The 15416-nt window shown below is 42.2% G+C and overlaps 1 protein-coding gene across 1 annotated transcript in view; it reads right to left on the bottom strand.

Annotated features, from left to right (window-relative positions):
- CPSF3 (cleavage and polyadenylation specific factor 3) overlaps nt 1-15416 on the bottom strand; it is a 71513-nt gene that overhangs the window by 36361 nt on the left and 19736 nt on the right. Inside the window, exons 8-13 of the mRNA XM_068125209.2 lie at nt 12504-12679; nt 9853-10011; nt 4877-5023; nt 4610-4762; nt 1192-1300; nt 156-254 (exon numbers count right to left, since the gene is read on the bottom strand). Coding sequence (XP_067981310.1) covers nt 156-254; nt 1192-1300; nt 4610-4762; nt 4877-5023; nt 9853-10011; nt 12504-12679 — 843 coding nt within the window. The remainder of the gene's footprint in view (nt 1-155; nt 255-1191; nt 1301-4609; nt 4763-4876; nt 5024-9852; nt 10012-12503; nt 12680-15416) is intronic.

Here is a 15416-nt window from a genome sequence, read left to right as displayed (position 1 = left end):
AGAAAAAAGTGGATGGAGATGCAAAAACATGGATAAACTGGGAAAAGAAGCACATCCAAGAAAAATGATGATTCGTATGAGTACCAGCACTTTGAGGGGTGGGAAGGGGGGGGTGGAATAGGAGACGAGGTCACTGCACATAAAATGAAGGATACCTGCAAGTTGATGAAGGTAGTAAGCAAGGAAGGTGAGTTGCCCATTATAGGGAACAGCCTGAGTTTGTGTCACTTGACTTATGGTGAGATCCATGTAGTCTGTGGGACGTCGTATGTTAGAGAGGATCAGCTTGTGTCAAAACATTCTTCATTTGCATTCTTAAGAATAAAATGAAAAAAAACAAAAAGTGTAATAAAACACGTTATTTTCTTCTGAAAATTTCACAGCTTCATGGAGGCTATTTCGTGTAGTTCTGGCTAGAATAGTATTCCGACTTCATTTAACGGAGAAGCTTCAGGAACTGCGCAGGCTGTAGAAAATCATCAAAAAGTTTTTTAAAAAACGTTCAGCGTAGAACGACGACAATTTAAAACAAATAATGCCAGCAATGTTAGGTGGGGCCTGGTGGGGTGAGGTGTGTTTGGAAGGGGGCAAGGAAAAACAAGGAAACATGCACAGGAGGAGGCAATGTACACTATGTAAGATAGGTTTAGTGGTGCACAATCATGTTGCTAACTTGTAAAACAGTCGAGCTTTAGCAACACAAGTACATGTGGCAATTAGGAGGTAGATAACATCAAACCTGGCACATGTGTATGACATGAACCTATGACTACTTTCAATCAATCGGCATGATTAACACACCAGCCAATTACTTCAGAGTGTGTGCGCATGATATCACCTTAGTGATGGCCCTGTGCCTGCCCCACTGTTCTCCTTCCCATTACCCCACACCCCAGAGAAATGAAGTTGATAAACTGATAGAAAATTAATCAACATGGTGTTGCTATGTGAAGGCATGATGGGAAAAATAGCCTCCTCATGCATCAAACTCCATTTTATTTGCTTGATTTAATACCACCACCTCCAGCAGGAATTGAACCCACAATGGGTCCCAAATTTACATTAAGAAATTTAGCAACACGCACAGTAAGCGTGTATAGCATCGTATCGAGCTGGCACATATTTCAGGGAAGAGACTGATCTGTAATGAGATGTAGCATCTGACTTTTAGGAAGGCAATACAGTACTCACTGGAAAGATCTGATGGAGCCAGGATATGGTAGTTAAAGTTCCGTTTGACAAGAATCCCTGAAATTTTCTGGCCTTGCTCTGGAGGCTGAGATGCCAGGCCTCCCATAACCTGGTAAAGAAAAAGCAATTCAGTCATTCATTCCTTAACCAACCTAGGTTCAATGCACAACTGTACCGGTTGTTAAATAAAGGAGAGAAAAACAAATCCAAAACTTCCCCCAAAAGCCATCCATTTTCTAATATGCTAGTGAGTTTCTAATATAATAGTCATCATCCCCTGCTCGTCCACCACAACCACCACCACCACCACCACCACCACCACCACATCCCCCTCCTCCACAACCTACTCTCCTCATTGACCACCACCACCGACGATTCCTCCTCCACCTATACTCCTTTACCACCATCACTGAGAGGAGAAACAATGGCATGAGTCAGCACCTCCCTCCGATTAAGATATTCTAAGTATGGTGATCAACGTGTCTGTTTCTTTGTTTGTTTGTCAGAACAATCTCCTTCTCCTGCTTTTCCCTTTATAATGAGGTCCAATGGACCAAGCTTCTGGCCTGCCTGGACCACTATACTCTTCCACTCCCCTCTGTCCTCAGCCAACTCTCTCCACTCTCCAACCACCCCAACCTTACCGATTTCCCTAATCACACAATCCTCACATCTAAAATGTGGTCGACCTCTTATCCTCCTACTTTCCCTCACAACCTATCCGCTGTCTTTGCCATTCTCACTTCCCCCGTCCACACCAAGTGTCCAGCCCATCTTAACCAGCATCTCCCCAATCTCCGTCAACCACATTTGCACAATAATCTGCTCCCTCAGTTCATCCGTCAACCTATCCACGCATTTCACTCCCACAATCCTCCTGAACAAGTTGTTCTCGCAAACCTGCAGCCTCTGTTGTTGTCTCTCTGTCAGTGCCACCGTTTACAGACCGTAAAGGTAGGCTGGCGTTACACACAACAAAAGGACCTTCCCCTTTTAATTTCATTGATATACTTACATTCACCACCAAAGGTGAATGGAAGTTACGTTTTCACCCCTATCTGTTTGTGAACAGGATACCTCAAAAGGTGGTGGACAGATTCTGACAAACTTTGGTGGAGGTTGGATATGTGAGAAGGACGAAATAATTAGATTTTGGTGAAGATCCAGATCCGAATCTGGATCCGAGAATTTTTTGCGATTCTTCACCATTGAGAGATTGGGGAAAAACGATGTACATCACGATGTCTCAAAAGGTTGAGGGCAAATTCGGACGAAACTTGGGGACAGGTTAGGCATGTGACCAGGAGGAATTGAATTAATTTTGGTGAAGATTTGAAACTGGATCCGCATCAGAGAATTTAAGTGATTCTTCACCATTGAGTGATAGGGCAAAAACTGATATATAGCAGGATATCTCAAAAAGTTATGGATGGATTCGTTATGGATGAATGGTGAAGATCCAAATCTGGATCTGGATACGAGATTTTAAAAGTGATTCTTCACCATTGAGAGATGGGGCCCATGAAAAGATATATGGCACGATATTTCAAAAGGTTGTGGACCGATTATGACAAAAGTAGGTGGATGAGTTGGTAAGATGACAAGAACAAGCCGATTAGATTTTGGTTCATGTCCGGATACAGTTCTGGTCGATCAGTGGGATACAAAACAAACTGTTCTGATATACCACCTTCACATTAGTGTGGTGGGAGACATGGCTGTGGGGTAGTGCATGTATACATCTCATTTGCCAAGTTATTATCAGTGTACAGTCGCACACCTACATTCGCGGTCACGGGTTCCGCGTATTCACTGTTGATAAATTGCAAACTGCTTCTACATTCAGGCCCTGTGTCCCGCGTATTCGCAGTTTTTCATGGGCGCAAAAAAAGTTTTCCACAAGCCGTGAGCATGACAGTTCTAAAACATATCTTTCACCAGCCATGCACAAAGCAAATGGGCATACGCAAAAAATATATCTTCCACAAGCCGCTTCTACTATCGCAGCCGTGTGCTTCACGTTTTCACAGCTTTTCGTGGCCACATAAAAAAATTTTAGCCACGCAATAAGTGAGTTTCGCGGGATATCCCACTATTTACACTGTGAACATTGCTTTGTGGGATATCGCACCATTCACACTGTGAGCATAGCTTTGCGGGATATCGCACCATTCACACTGTAAGCATTGGTTCAAGGGAGTTCCCACCATTTACACTGTGAACATTGCTTCGCTGGATATCGTACCATTCACACTGCAAACATAGCTTTGCGGAATATACGACCATCTACCGAACACGTCATCCCTCTCGAGTTACTGTACAGAATAAAAACACTCTACCGCATCTGTTAGTGCAATTAGATGTCCCCCTTTTTCCCGTTGAAACAATGCCCCGACATTCATGGATTTTCTTCATTCATGGGATTTTCCACAAATCAGGAACCACTGGGAACGTATCCCCCTTTTCCTATTGAAACAATTCCCCCACGTTTGCGGTTCTGACATTTGCGGCATTTTCCAGGAACGTATACCCCGCGAATGTTGGGGTCCCACTGTACTTGGAGTACTTCTCCCAATGATAAATGGTCACATTGCTTCGCAAACATCTTATTATAATGGAGCAAATGTATACGGTTACGTATGTATGTACATGTATGTATATATGTATATTTGTGACCAAAATGTCTTCTTCAAATCTATATTATAAAAGGATCTCCCAGGAATCCATTTCTTTTCTTCCCCCATAGATTAGCCATCGCAGCAAAGATTGGTATTTCCGTCAGCGTAGGGACAGGTCTTACATTCTAGTATATATCAAACCGAAAAGCATTGTCTGTGAAGCAGTGAGGAGGTGAAGTTGTGTGACAATGAGACTCCTTATGACTCAAAAGATCCAGAGGACACAAAATAACCCGAAGACCCCAAAGCCGCAAAAGACCCTGAAGACCCATGTCCTTGATACCAATAAGACCCCAAAGACCCATAAGGCACTTAAATACCCCAAAGACCCTTAAAGACCCGAAATACCCTTAAAAACCAAAAGACCCTTAAAGACCCCAAATACCTGAAGACCCAAAGGACCAAAAATATGCCAACGACCCAAAAGACCCTGAAGACCCTTGTTGATACCAATGTCCCAGATGCCAATGAGACGCCAAAGACTCATAAGACCCCAAAGACCCATAAGACCCAAAATACCCTTAAATACCCCCAAAGACCCTTGAAGACCCTTAAAGTCACAAAGACCAAAAATACCCGAAGACCCAAAATACCCAAAGACCCAAAATATGCCAAAGACCCAAAAGACCCCAAAGACCTAAAAGACACAGCACCAATAGGAATACAAGCGATAAATACACCTTATATCAATGCATAGACATTATCATTACGAATGATCCTTGAGAGCACTTGAGAGTTACCTTTGCGAGTTTCTCTCCACGGAAGTGTAGAGTCACGGCCTCGGTATTACGTGGATTGTGCACAGCAATTTTCACCTCTTTGTTGTCTTCGTACTCACGCAACAAGGCAGCCTTCAGCCTCGACATCTCATTCTGCTCCCCATGTACCAGCAACTGTAGAATCCACACAAACAAATTCCATAACCAAGGCATACCTGCTGGGCTCAGTCTGGACCTTCAAGACGTGAACATTTCTCATGTGACCTTTAGTGCCCTCCGCATACACACCACATGTGGGGGCTTCAGTGCACGAATGAACTCGCTAGTCTGTTGATAGTCGGTGTGTGCAGAGAAAGAGATGTAATCCACAGACATCTTCAATGGTATCTTTTGACCAGCCATGGTGGTAATCTCTTCTGGTTCAGACATGATGTGCTGCAGCAGAGATGGCATGTTTTATCTTTCAGCCAGCATCATCACAAATTCACATTTAGTAGTAGCAATGGATGCCGAAACAGTGAAATAACTGTTTTTGTTTTTTTAAAGGAAACTGCTGAGCAATGTTCAATAAAGTACTTTTGAAGGAGAAAATATGAAGGTTATGCAGAGGCACAGTTGCATAAACCACTCAAAGCAAATACAGTTAGTGAAGAGGAACGAAAAACAAGCATGGGAGAACAAAGAAGCAGTTTTGCAAGTGAGGATACTGAAAATAAAATATTTTCCCAAGAAGCTGCAAAAGCAACAGTAAGTAATATGTTTAACGGGCCTGCAGGCATTGGGAAACGATCTCAAGCAGCTATTCCTGGCTAATAATATAGTGACGATGTGTTGTCGATGCAAATAATTGTCTGCACATTGGCAACTACAGAGTTCATAGAACACCTTACCCCACAATTGAGAATAAGGACATGGGAAGGGTCTTTTAAACTCTTGCTTCGTGTTTCCAGGCACGATATACATTTCCTACGAGTCGCCATTTTGTCTGAATGTCGATATTCCCCAACACTGAGAGCAAGTGGCAAAATTTGCATTGGTCAGGATGGCGTAAAATGGCATAACATTTTGTCCAAGTACTGCTAAACTGAACCAGGGTTCATACCCTTTTGGGTAACTGAAATTCCATGTGTTTTCATGACTTTTCCATGACCTCTGACTGATTTTCCATGACCCTACAAAGGCATATTTTACTCACGATCCACACCACCCCTCCCACACACCACAAAACACATTAGCAACATTATGCAAACTATCAAGGATTTAAAGTCGACCACTATCATGCTTCAGTTGAACAACAGATAAGGTAACTGTCAACATGCTAATGTGGTGGGCTGGATACAGAAGGCCTGTAAAGAACAAAGCAGGCCAGATATCAAAACAGAAGAGAAACAGATCGTTTTAATGAAAGATAAATGGCTGGTGTCGTTCTGTGAGGACATTGGTTGAGCTGTCCTGAGCTGCAGTGTCGCGATGTGTCATTGGGAAATTGTGTTCCGAGTATGGAACATAAGACTTATGAATGATTCTTGGGAACATAACTCATCTGTACACATTTATATTATTCTGAAAATGACAGAAAACACACTCTCTCTCAATTTTCAGGATTTTCCATGACCGACAGTGACATTACATGACTTTACAGGCTTGAAAAAGTGTTTTGTTAAATTCCATCACTTTCCAGGATTTCCATGTCCCGTACGAACCCTGTAAACGTGTTTAGAAGTGTCAAAAAGGCAATTTGTGTTGTACAGTATTCACGTATATATAATGTAATTGAAACAAAATAAACACTTTATTGGTTGTCGGAAAACAAAAACAACGAGAAAAACACTCTTCGACGTCACAACATCGACCGATATGCCTCCGCCTACATTATTACATCATTTATACATACTTCTACCAATTTTGATTAAAATCCATTCAGCTGTTCTCAAGTACGGTATTACATTTTTATCTAACATGACCTCTAAACTCACGAAAATCACAAAATCACTTCACTCCTCACCTTTGACACCAAAATATAATCAGTTCATCTTTGCATCATAATATATAATTATACCAAGTTTGGTGAAAATCCCATGACTGGTTCACAAGTTAGCTCGGTAACAGAATTTTTACCTGACGGGACATCTGACCTCTTGACCCCAAAATCTAATCAGTTGATCTTTATAGCATTATACATACCTGCACCAAGTTTGACCGATCCCTTCAGCCGTTCTCAAGTTATAAACCTATTACAGACTTTGACCTTTTGACCCCAAAATCAGATCAGTTGATCTTTGCATCATAATGCATACTTGTTCCGTTGATGCCGTTGATGCGGTATCTTTTGCACCATCTTATTTAACACATTACTTTAGTCATTCGTGGCTGTTTGTGTAAATTATGACATCCTTAAAAAAAGTAAGTTTCCTGATTGGAATGATTTTCAATTTTGTTTCACTGCCAGACAGGCAGACACTAAAACCGTACTTGCTCTTCTGCGTGCATGCACGCTTGGGATTCCGTACAATTTGCCAAATTCAGAGCCAAAGTAAGTGTTTGTACTCTGATTCATGTTCCAATTTGTGTTCTACAGTGTTCAAACTATAACATACAATTGAGGCCATCTTATCCATCTTGTCGACCCTCTGCATCCTCCTCGACACCTCATTCCTCCCCACCCCCATTGTTTGTCAAAAGTCTCCCTCTATTTTGTTCTTCAACCCTGCTGTTGGGGGTACATACACATCTAAGCATAGTTGTTGCATGTGGCGGCATATGTGCCTCTGCATCTTAGCTGACTATATCGAGGTTGAAGGGCCAAAAGGGGATGCTGCTGAGAACTTCGACTGAAGTCCCTGTCAGTGAGGCACACATGTGACCAGGCATGTTTTGAAATTATATTATACTAGCAGGAGTGCCCGCGTTGCGGGGGGAAGGGAGGGAAGCAGGAGAGGGAGGGGTGAGGAAGAGTGGGTGGAGTGGAAGGGGGAGAGGAGGGGAAGGTGAGGGGAGAGGGAGGGGAAAGATATGCTACATATACATCTTTTTAGGGGTGGGGTGGCAATGACAGGCCCCTCTGTTTTGGGGGAGGGGGAAGGGAAGGAGGAAAAATTTCCCAACACAAAGAGTGCTTCATAACCTCAGTGTTGCACAGGTAAAAAAGGAAATTGTAATACCCTCTGCCACCATCACCAGGTGGTGCTACACGGTTCCCCTCCCCCTCCCTTCTCCCTTCCCCCCTCCCTTCTCCCCTCCCCCCTTCCTTACCCTCCCCATCCCCACCCCCTGTCTTCTACCGACTCCTCTCCGGCCTTGCACCCCCAGCTCTCTCTGTGCTCTGTCCCCCAAATATTCCTACAGGTCGCACAAGATCTGCCAGCAACCCTCTGATGGTTAAACTGCCGAAATCTCGGCTCTCTGCTCACCTTCACTCTTTCATTCCTCTTTTCTCCCGCCTCTGGAACAAACTCCCTCACTCCCTTCAATCCCACTCCTCCCTCCAGGTCTTTAAAACAGCTGTTCACCACCATCTCTTATCTTCCCCCATCCAAAACCCTGATCTTTTCTACCCCCGCTAATTCACCCCAGATCCACCTTGTTTGAAATTCCAACTTCTTTCCTGGAAGTCCTGGCCGTGTCCATATGTTTTATACCTCTCCCACCCGCCCCCCTTCCCATGCCCCCCCCCCCCCCCCCAAAGCCCTCGCCCTCTCTCAGATCTCTCGATGTCTCCATGTCTCTCGGTCCCTGCTCTCAAATGTTGTGTTTGTGTCCTTCCCCCCTCTCTCCCCATCTTGTCTACCGCTCCCGATGTTATATGTTTTTGTGTCGGTTTGTCTTTCTGTGTGATTAATGTTCGCTCTTTCACGAGCCTCGATCTTGTATACAAAAAAAACAAAACAAAAAAAAACAAAAACATTTACATCGGGAATTTACGCCTCTCTCCCGGTCTTCCACATCCCCGAATGAGGCCACGGCCACATAGCCTATGTTACCCCCCAGACAAAGTTGTATTTGTATTTGTACCCCAAGTAAAGTACAAAAGCGTTTATAGCTGGAGTACCCAGCGTTGCTCAAGTGCAAAAAAAGAAACATTAACATATTTGAAATGAGGGTAAATATAATGGAAAAGCAATTGTATCCAAATCAGAATCCATCACAAATGTCAAATCATCATTTCACCTTTTCGTTGAATTTATGCTGCTGAATGTACCGTTCATCACGTTTCAGAGTTAAGTATGATGATGTTTAGGAAGAAGAAGAGGCCTTACCAACAGCTTCAACCGCTTCTGGAATGGTTTTATTATTTATGTTCAAATGTATGGTGATTGTTTTGTTTTTATTTATGCGAATGTGTACTTGTATATAACTGTCATTAATCAAAAAGGCTTGGGCACTATTGAGCGATTTTTTTTTAATCCAAAAAAACGAACTTTTTTTTTTTTTTTGGCCGAAAACACTCCCAGTCACTCACTGATGAACCTCTGAAAGTTTGACGAAGATCCGTTCAGCCATCTCAGAGAAAAATGGCGACACACACACAGACCAAAAGCTCTCTTATACAGTATATCATAACCCACAACCTCAAAAAATATATATATAATGTAAATGTCCCCAATTAAAAAGAACTTGCAAAATGTGTGCTTTATATAAATAAAAAAATCCAGAAGATTGTGACTGTTACACTATTTTTGTGAGCTGGCATGACCTTCCATCTGTTATTCTTCGATCCACACATTGCTTTGACCTTCTTGCATCTGGTGGCATTTCTTCAAAGGTCTTTGGATTTGTAACATATATGCCCCAGCTTCCTGTTTTTCGACCATCAGCGAGCATTGACTTATCCGTCTATTTTCCATCTCGCTTGTTGTGCCGGCCGAGTGTCGCTTCGCATTTTCCTTCCTTGACTACTTTACGTTTTCCTGTCCTTTCTTTTCTTTTCCTTCTGCTGTACTGTACTGCTTCTTTAAAAATAATCGATTTTCTTGGATTTTGAGACTCGTTACAATTTCCAGTGGCAGTCCACAGTCATACCTTCCAGAAGCCATTTTTGCATGAAAATCAATTCAATGTTACCAGGTTTTGTAACAATTTGCTTGTTTTTCATACCTTATGCTCTTCTACAAGCATTTTTGTTTTCTCTTGCAAATACAGAAATGGTAACAAGGGTCCCTCCCATGAGACATTCATCGACATAATTGAAATTGTGGCACCAACTTTGGGTCCGTAGGCAGACTATTCATAGCAGGTAGCAATAAAGAGGAAGAAGTGATTTGTACCTTGGCAAGAGTCCCTTCCACGCAGTAACCTGCAATGATAACCCCGTTGCGTTTGTCGGAGCACCAGCTTTCAAAGAGTTCCCGTGATAGGCCGCTCTGCATCATACCAGGCGATGCCATCACAACACTCGGGCCAATATCATCAAAGTGATCCATGCTCTGCAAAACAAAAGCACAGTGAGAAAAACACACACACAATAAGATGTCTGTGTGTTGGAATCGAAGTATAGGCCAAAAATCACCGAAATAGTTTGGAACAATAAATACCATCAAATCTTAACCACACACGGTGGCATAATGGGTGGAACATCTGCTCTGAGTTTGGTAGGTCGGAGGTGCAAACCCTGGCCGACTCGTACCAAAGAAGTGAAAAAAAAAAACAGCAAGTGCTGCTTCCTTGCTTGATGCTCGGCATTTTAAAAGGATATAACAGACCATACGTTGGCAACCACTGTGCAGGCTTGATGAGTACAATGGCCTACCCCACGGCATCATGGCGTGCCTTCTAATAGCATATTTGGCAGGCAGATATATTGACTGTGGATTATCTTATAAATATTTTCAAATGTTTGTTTGTACGTTATTATTTCACGGCCGAACCGAAGCACCGAGAGGCCCCAAATTTTGGGTATAGGTACTTCAGAATATAGGCAAGGTTGTAAGGCATTGGCCTTGCCATCCATTTTAGGCCACCAATGGCCCCTACAAGGTATTTATTGTGATGTGGGGTAAGGCAGTGAGGGAGATCCTGGACCAATACTGTCATATCATAAAGTACAGCACCTGTTTGCAAAGGATTGAAACTTTCCAGGTTGTTGTTGTTGGTGTTGTTGTTGTGTTTCCCCAGTCAGGTGAAACAGACCAGTGGCACAGAGATAGCCGATCAATCTCACATTAGCGATCTAGAGATCCCTCACATCTAAGATGTTGTGCTCTTGCCTTCATTAAGCTGGACCGCGCAGTCTTCCATGATATACCGTCCAGGTTTACGTGCCTGCTATCTTTCAATTTATGAGGGCCATCCCATAAGATGACACCATACCTACATAATAGACGTAGTACCATTCAAAACAGTATTTGTCACTTTATTCAACAATCTCCATCCTCTTCAATGTACTTCGTCCAACAGTCGAACAACTCTTTGATCCCAGCACAGAAACCTTCCTCCTGTAGTGTATTTACTGCATTGGATGTAGCAAAGTTAACCTCTTCAGTGGATGCAAAATGTCTGTTCCTAAGAATTTTTATTTTGAGGAAGAATTGCTAAATATTCTTGTTTCATTATTCTTTATGCATTTAACCACAAATTTAATGAGAAAGCATCTCAAAATGCAAAGCCTGACCTTGTCTGCTTTGTACTCTAACTAAAGTTAACAAATGAAAACAACAGCTAAAAAATAAACATTTTATAATGTTTTATAACATTTTATAAAAAGCTAAAAAAGAAATAAAAAACAACAGCAACAGCATCAAATAAATTTTATTAATTTGTTTCCACCATATTCTCGTAATAAAGGTTTGTTGAAAATTTGATGCCAAAACCTCAAATGGGAAAAAGGTTTTGGCCTGGACAGACAAATTGAAACTCAAATAGTAAATAAAGAAACATAGAAGCGATTAAAACCCTCGGCACTCTTGTGCAGTGTGGCAGCGGACTTTGCCCAAAAACTTTGCCCTTTAACATTTTGACCCAATTTTTAATTATTTTTTCTCTAGTCTCATAATAAAGGTTTGTTGATAATTTGATGGCAAAAGCTCTAATGGTCCAAACTTTATGCTCTGGACTGTATGGGCAGATAGAATAATAAAAGCTCGGATGTCTATTTACTAAGCTATTCATTTTACATAACCACTTTCTTTTGTGCGAGATGTCTATATCTGAATTCCTGAGACAAAAATAATCATGAGAAACTTACTCTAAATTAACTGACACACAATAATACGGGAAATGTATTTTTGTACTTGGAGACCTTTGCAAACAACACCTTCGCAAGAAAAAAACAAAGAAGCAAGATGAGATATTTTGGATCATTGATCAATTTTGGATATTTGGATCAATCATAGACTTCTGCTATTCTATGAAGACATTTTGTTCACCACCATCTCAGTTTCCACCCTGCCCTCTCCCCGTGTTAATCCATCCTCCCCCCTCCTCCTTCCACATTTCCAGTTTACCCTCCTGTGAGTTTCCCTTCTGTACCCATCTCGTCCACCCTATATGCATCCTCTCCAACCACTATCCCCCTTCTCCCCCATTCCTCCCCACACCCATTGTTTGTCCAAGTCTAACTCCATATATGGCTTCTACTCTGCTGTTGGTGTTTCCCCTCTGTCTCAACTGTTCCTTTTGTCCTGTTGTGTGCTGATCCGTTCATTGTACTAATTCTAGCTCTTCCAACGAGCCTCGACTATGCATACAAAAACAAGGCAAGAACTGGACCGAGCATCGGCATGAAGCAAAAAATGGAAAGGTTTAGGTTTATTACAGCCTTACTAACCCTAAACCGGCAAATTGTCTCAATCAAATAGAAATCCATACAAAGGAAAAATAAGAGTTGTGCATATCTTCAACGGTGATGTTGTGCACAAAGTACTGGCAGTAACAACGATCATAAAGATAAAGAAGTGTATCGATGTAGAGCATGTCATGCCTTTAGGTTGCTGATGTGTTTGAAGACAAAAGGGTTACTCATGGCAATCTGCTTCCGGATCTTGTCATTCATGGCATGCACATACGTTTGGTACACGGCCATGCATTTTTTGGCCAATGATGAGGCGTAGTAGATGGGAATGTCATGTAACTCTGGGTGATTGGACCAATACTCATCTAAGGACGGGTGGAGACAGGAAGATGTACACAAAGACTCAGTCGTGTCCCAGTTTAGAATGGCGGTGTGTGCCCCGGTTTGGAATAGGTAGACCGTATCCCTGCGTGTCGTAAGAGGCGACTAAAGGGTTGGCGTCAGGAAGGGCATCCGGCCATAAAAACATTGCCTCAAAAAGGGAACCATGACGATTATCATGGGGCCCGCAAGGCTAACCCCTGCTCCAGCAGGGAAAATGGCCTTAAAAAGGGAATATATAAACTTAGTCAGTCTATCAGGGAGATAAATGAAGGCAAGAGAGATGTAGAACGACAACGAACTATATGTGTAAATATACAGGGCCAAAAGAAAGTCTACACCCCTTTCAAAATTATCCTTTTGTTGCCTTATACTCTTATAGCCTGGAAACAAAATGCATTAAATCAAGACTTTTTCCACCTTCATTTACACATGGTAACTCACAACTTCAAAGGGAAAAAAAATTCGACAAATTGCAGAAAATTAATTAAAAATACAAAACTGCAATACCGAGGTTGGGTAAGTATCCACCCCGAGTTAATACTTTGTGAAAGCACCTTTGACAGCAATTACAGCTGTGAGCCTGTTGGGATAGGTCTCCACCAGCTTTGCACACCTTGATTGGGCAATATTTGCCCATTCTTCTGTAAAAAACTGTTCAAGTTCAATCACGTCACATGGGGAGCGTTGATGGACAGCAATCTTTAAGTCATGCCGCAGATTTTCCATTGGATTTAGGTCGGGATTTTGACTGGGCCACTCAAGGACATATATCTTTTTGTTCCTTAGCTTCAGTGTCGCTTTGGCTGTGTACTTTGGGTCGTTGTCATGCTGAAAGGTGAACTTTCGTCTTAATTTCAGCTTTCTTGCAGAGGACAGTAAGTTTTCCTCTGGGATGTTTATGTATTTTGCTACATTCATTTTCCCTTCTATCCTGACAAGTGTTCCAGTCCCTGCTGATGAGAAACATCCCCATAGCATGATGCTGCCACCACCATGCTTTACAGTAGGTATGGTGTTCTTTGGGTGATGTGCTGTCTTGGGTTTACACCAAACGTAACGTTTTGCATTTAGGCCTAAAAGTTCCATCTTGGTTTCGTCAGACCACAAAACTTTTTGCCACAAGCCTTCAGAATCTCCAGTGTTTTTTGTCTACCTCAAATGGGACTCAAGGTGGACTTTTTGGAGAAATGTCTTCCTTCTTGCCACCCTACCATACAGGCTAGACTTGTGGAGTGCTTGGGATATTGTTGTCACATGCACACAATGACCAGTCTTTGCCATAAAGGTCTGTAGCTCTTTCAAAGTTGCCGTTTGGCCTCTTGGTGGCCTCTCTGGTCAGTCTCCTCCTTGCTTGGTCATCCAGTTTGGAGGGATGGCCTGATCTAGGCAGGGACATGGTGGTACCATATGCCTTCCACTTCTTAATGATTGTCTTAACTGTGCTCCAAGGGATATTCACGGCTTTTGAAATATTTTTATACCAATCCCCTTATTTGTGCCTTTCCAGAACTTTATCTCGGATGTCTTTTGAAAACTCCTTGGTGCTCATGGTTGATTTTTGCTGTAAAATGTACGACCCAACAGAGGAAACCTACAGGAACAGCCAATTTCATTCTGAAATAATCTGAATCACTACAATTTAACACAGGTGGAGGCCAATTTATTTGGTGTGTGATTTTGAAGGTGATTTGTTACATCTGAGCTAATTTACAATTGCTATTATAAGGGGGGTGGACACTTATCCAACCAAGATGTTAACGATGTGTATTTTCAATTAATTTTCTGATATTTGTAGAATTTGTTTTTCACTTGGAAGTTGTGGATTACGATGTGTAAATAAAGGTGGAAAAAGTCTGATTGAACACAATTTAATTACAGGCTAAAAGGCAACAAAAGGTGAAAATTTTGAAAGGGGGTGTAGACTTTCTATAGGCACTGTATATAGTATATATACATACATATGTGCACACACACACACACACACACACACACACACACACACACACACACACACACACACACACACACACACACACACACACACACACACACACACACACACACACACACACACACCTTTGAGTACCATCTTGCTGGGATGAATGATCCCGGTGTATACCCCGATTTAGAATAGGTACACCGTATCCCTGCGCATCGTAAGAGGCGACTAAGGGTTGGCGTCAGGAAGGGCATCCAGCCATAAAAACATTGCCTCAAACAGGGAACCATGATTGTCATGGGGCCTGCAAGGCTAACCTCCGCTTTAGCAGGGAAAAATGGCCTTGAAACGATCATTCATTCATTCCTTCACACACACATTCACTGCAAGAATAGGTCGTACAAAAACATGGTTCATGCCGAGTGATGCAGAGATTAAACCAACGGCATTAATTCGTTTCATTAGGTAATTTGACAAAGTGATATGCAAGACTGCTGGCATTGTTAATGGTGAAGACAAATAAAAGATGCAATTTAAAACCACTCAAATATTTGTCATTGTGCGACAAGAAAAGTGAACGGCCAATGCTGGCTGATAAAAATCCGTACATTTATGTGAAGCTTATGGTAATCATAAAGGGGCTATGGATGTTAAATGAAATGATGCTCATGGTATGAATGGGATGGACACATAAAAGACAAGGACACACGATTTAGTTAGTGCAGACACATGACACAGGTGTATAATGGACCGTGTGACACCCCCCCCCCCGCCCACCC

This window comes from Myxine glutinosa, chromosome 8 (assembly GCF_964187855.1).
Source record: "Myxine glutinosa chromosome 8, kmMyxGlut1.1, whole genome shotgun sequence".
NCBI classification, from domain to species: domain Eukaryota; kingdom Metazoa; phylum Chordata; class Myxini; order Myxiniformes; family Myxinidae; genus Myxine; species Myxine glutinosa.
Note: the sequence above shows the minus strand (reverse complement) of the source record. Positions and strands in the feature narration are given on the sequence as shown.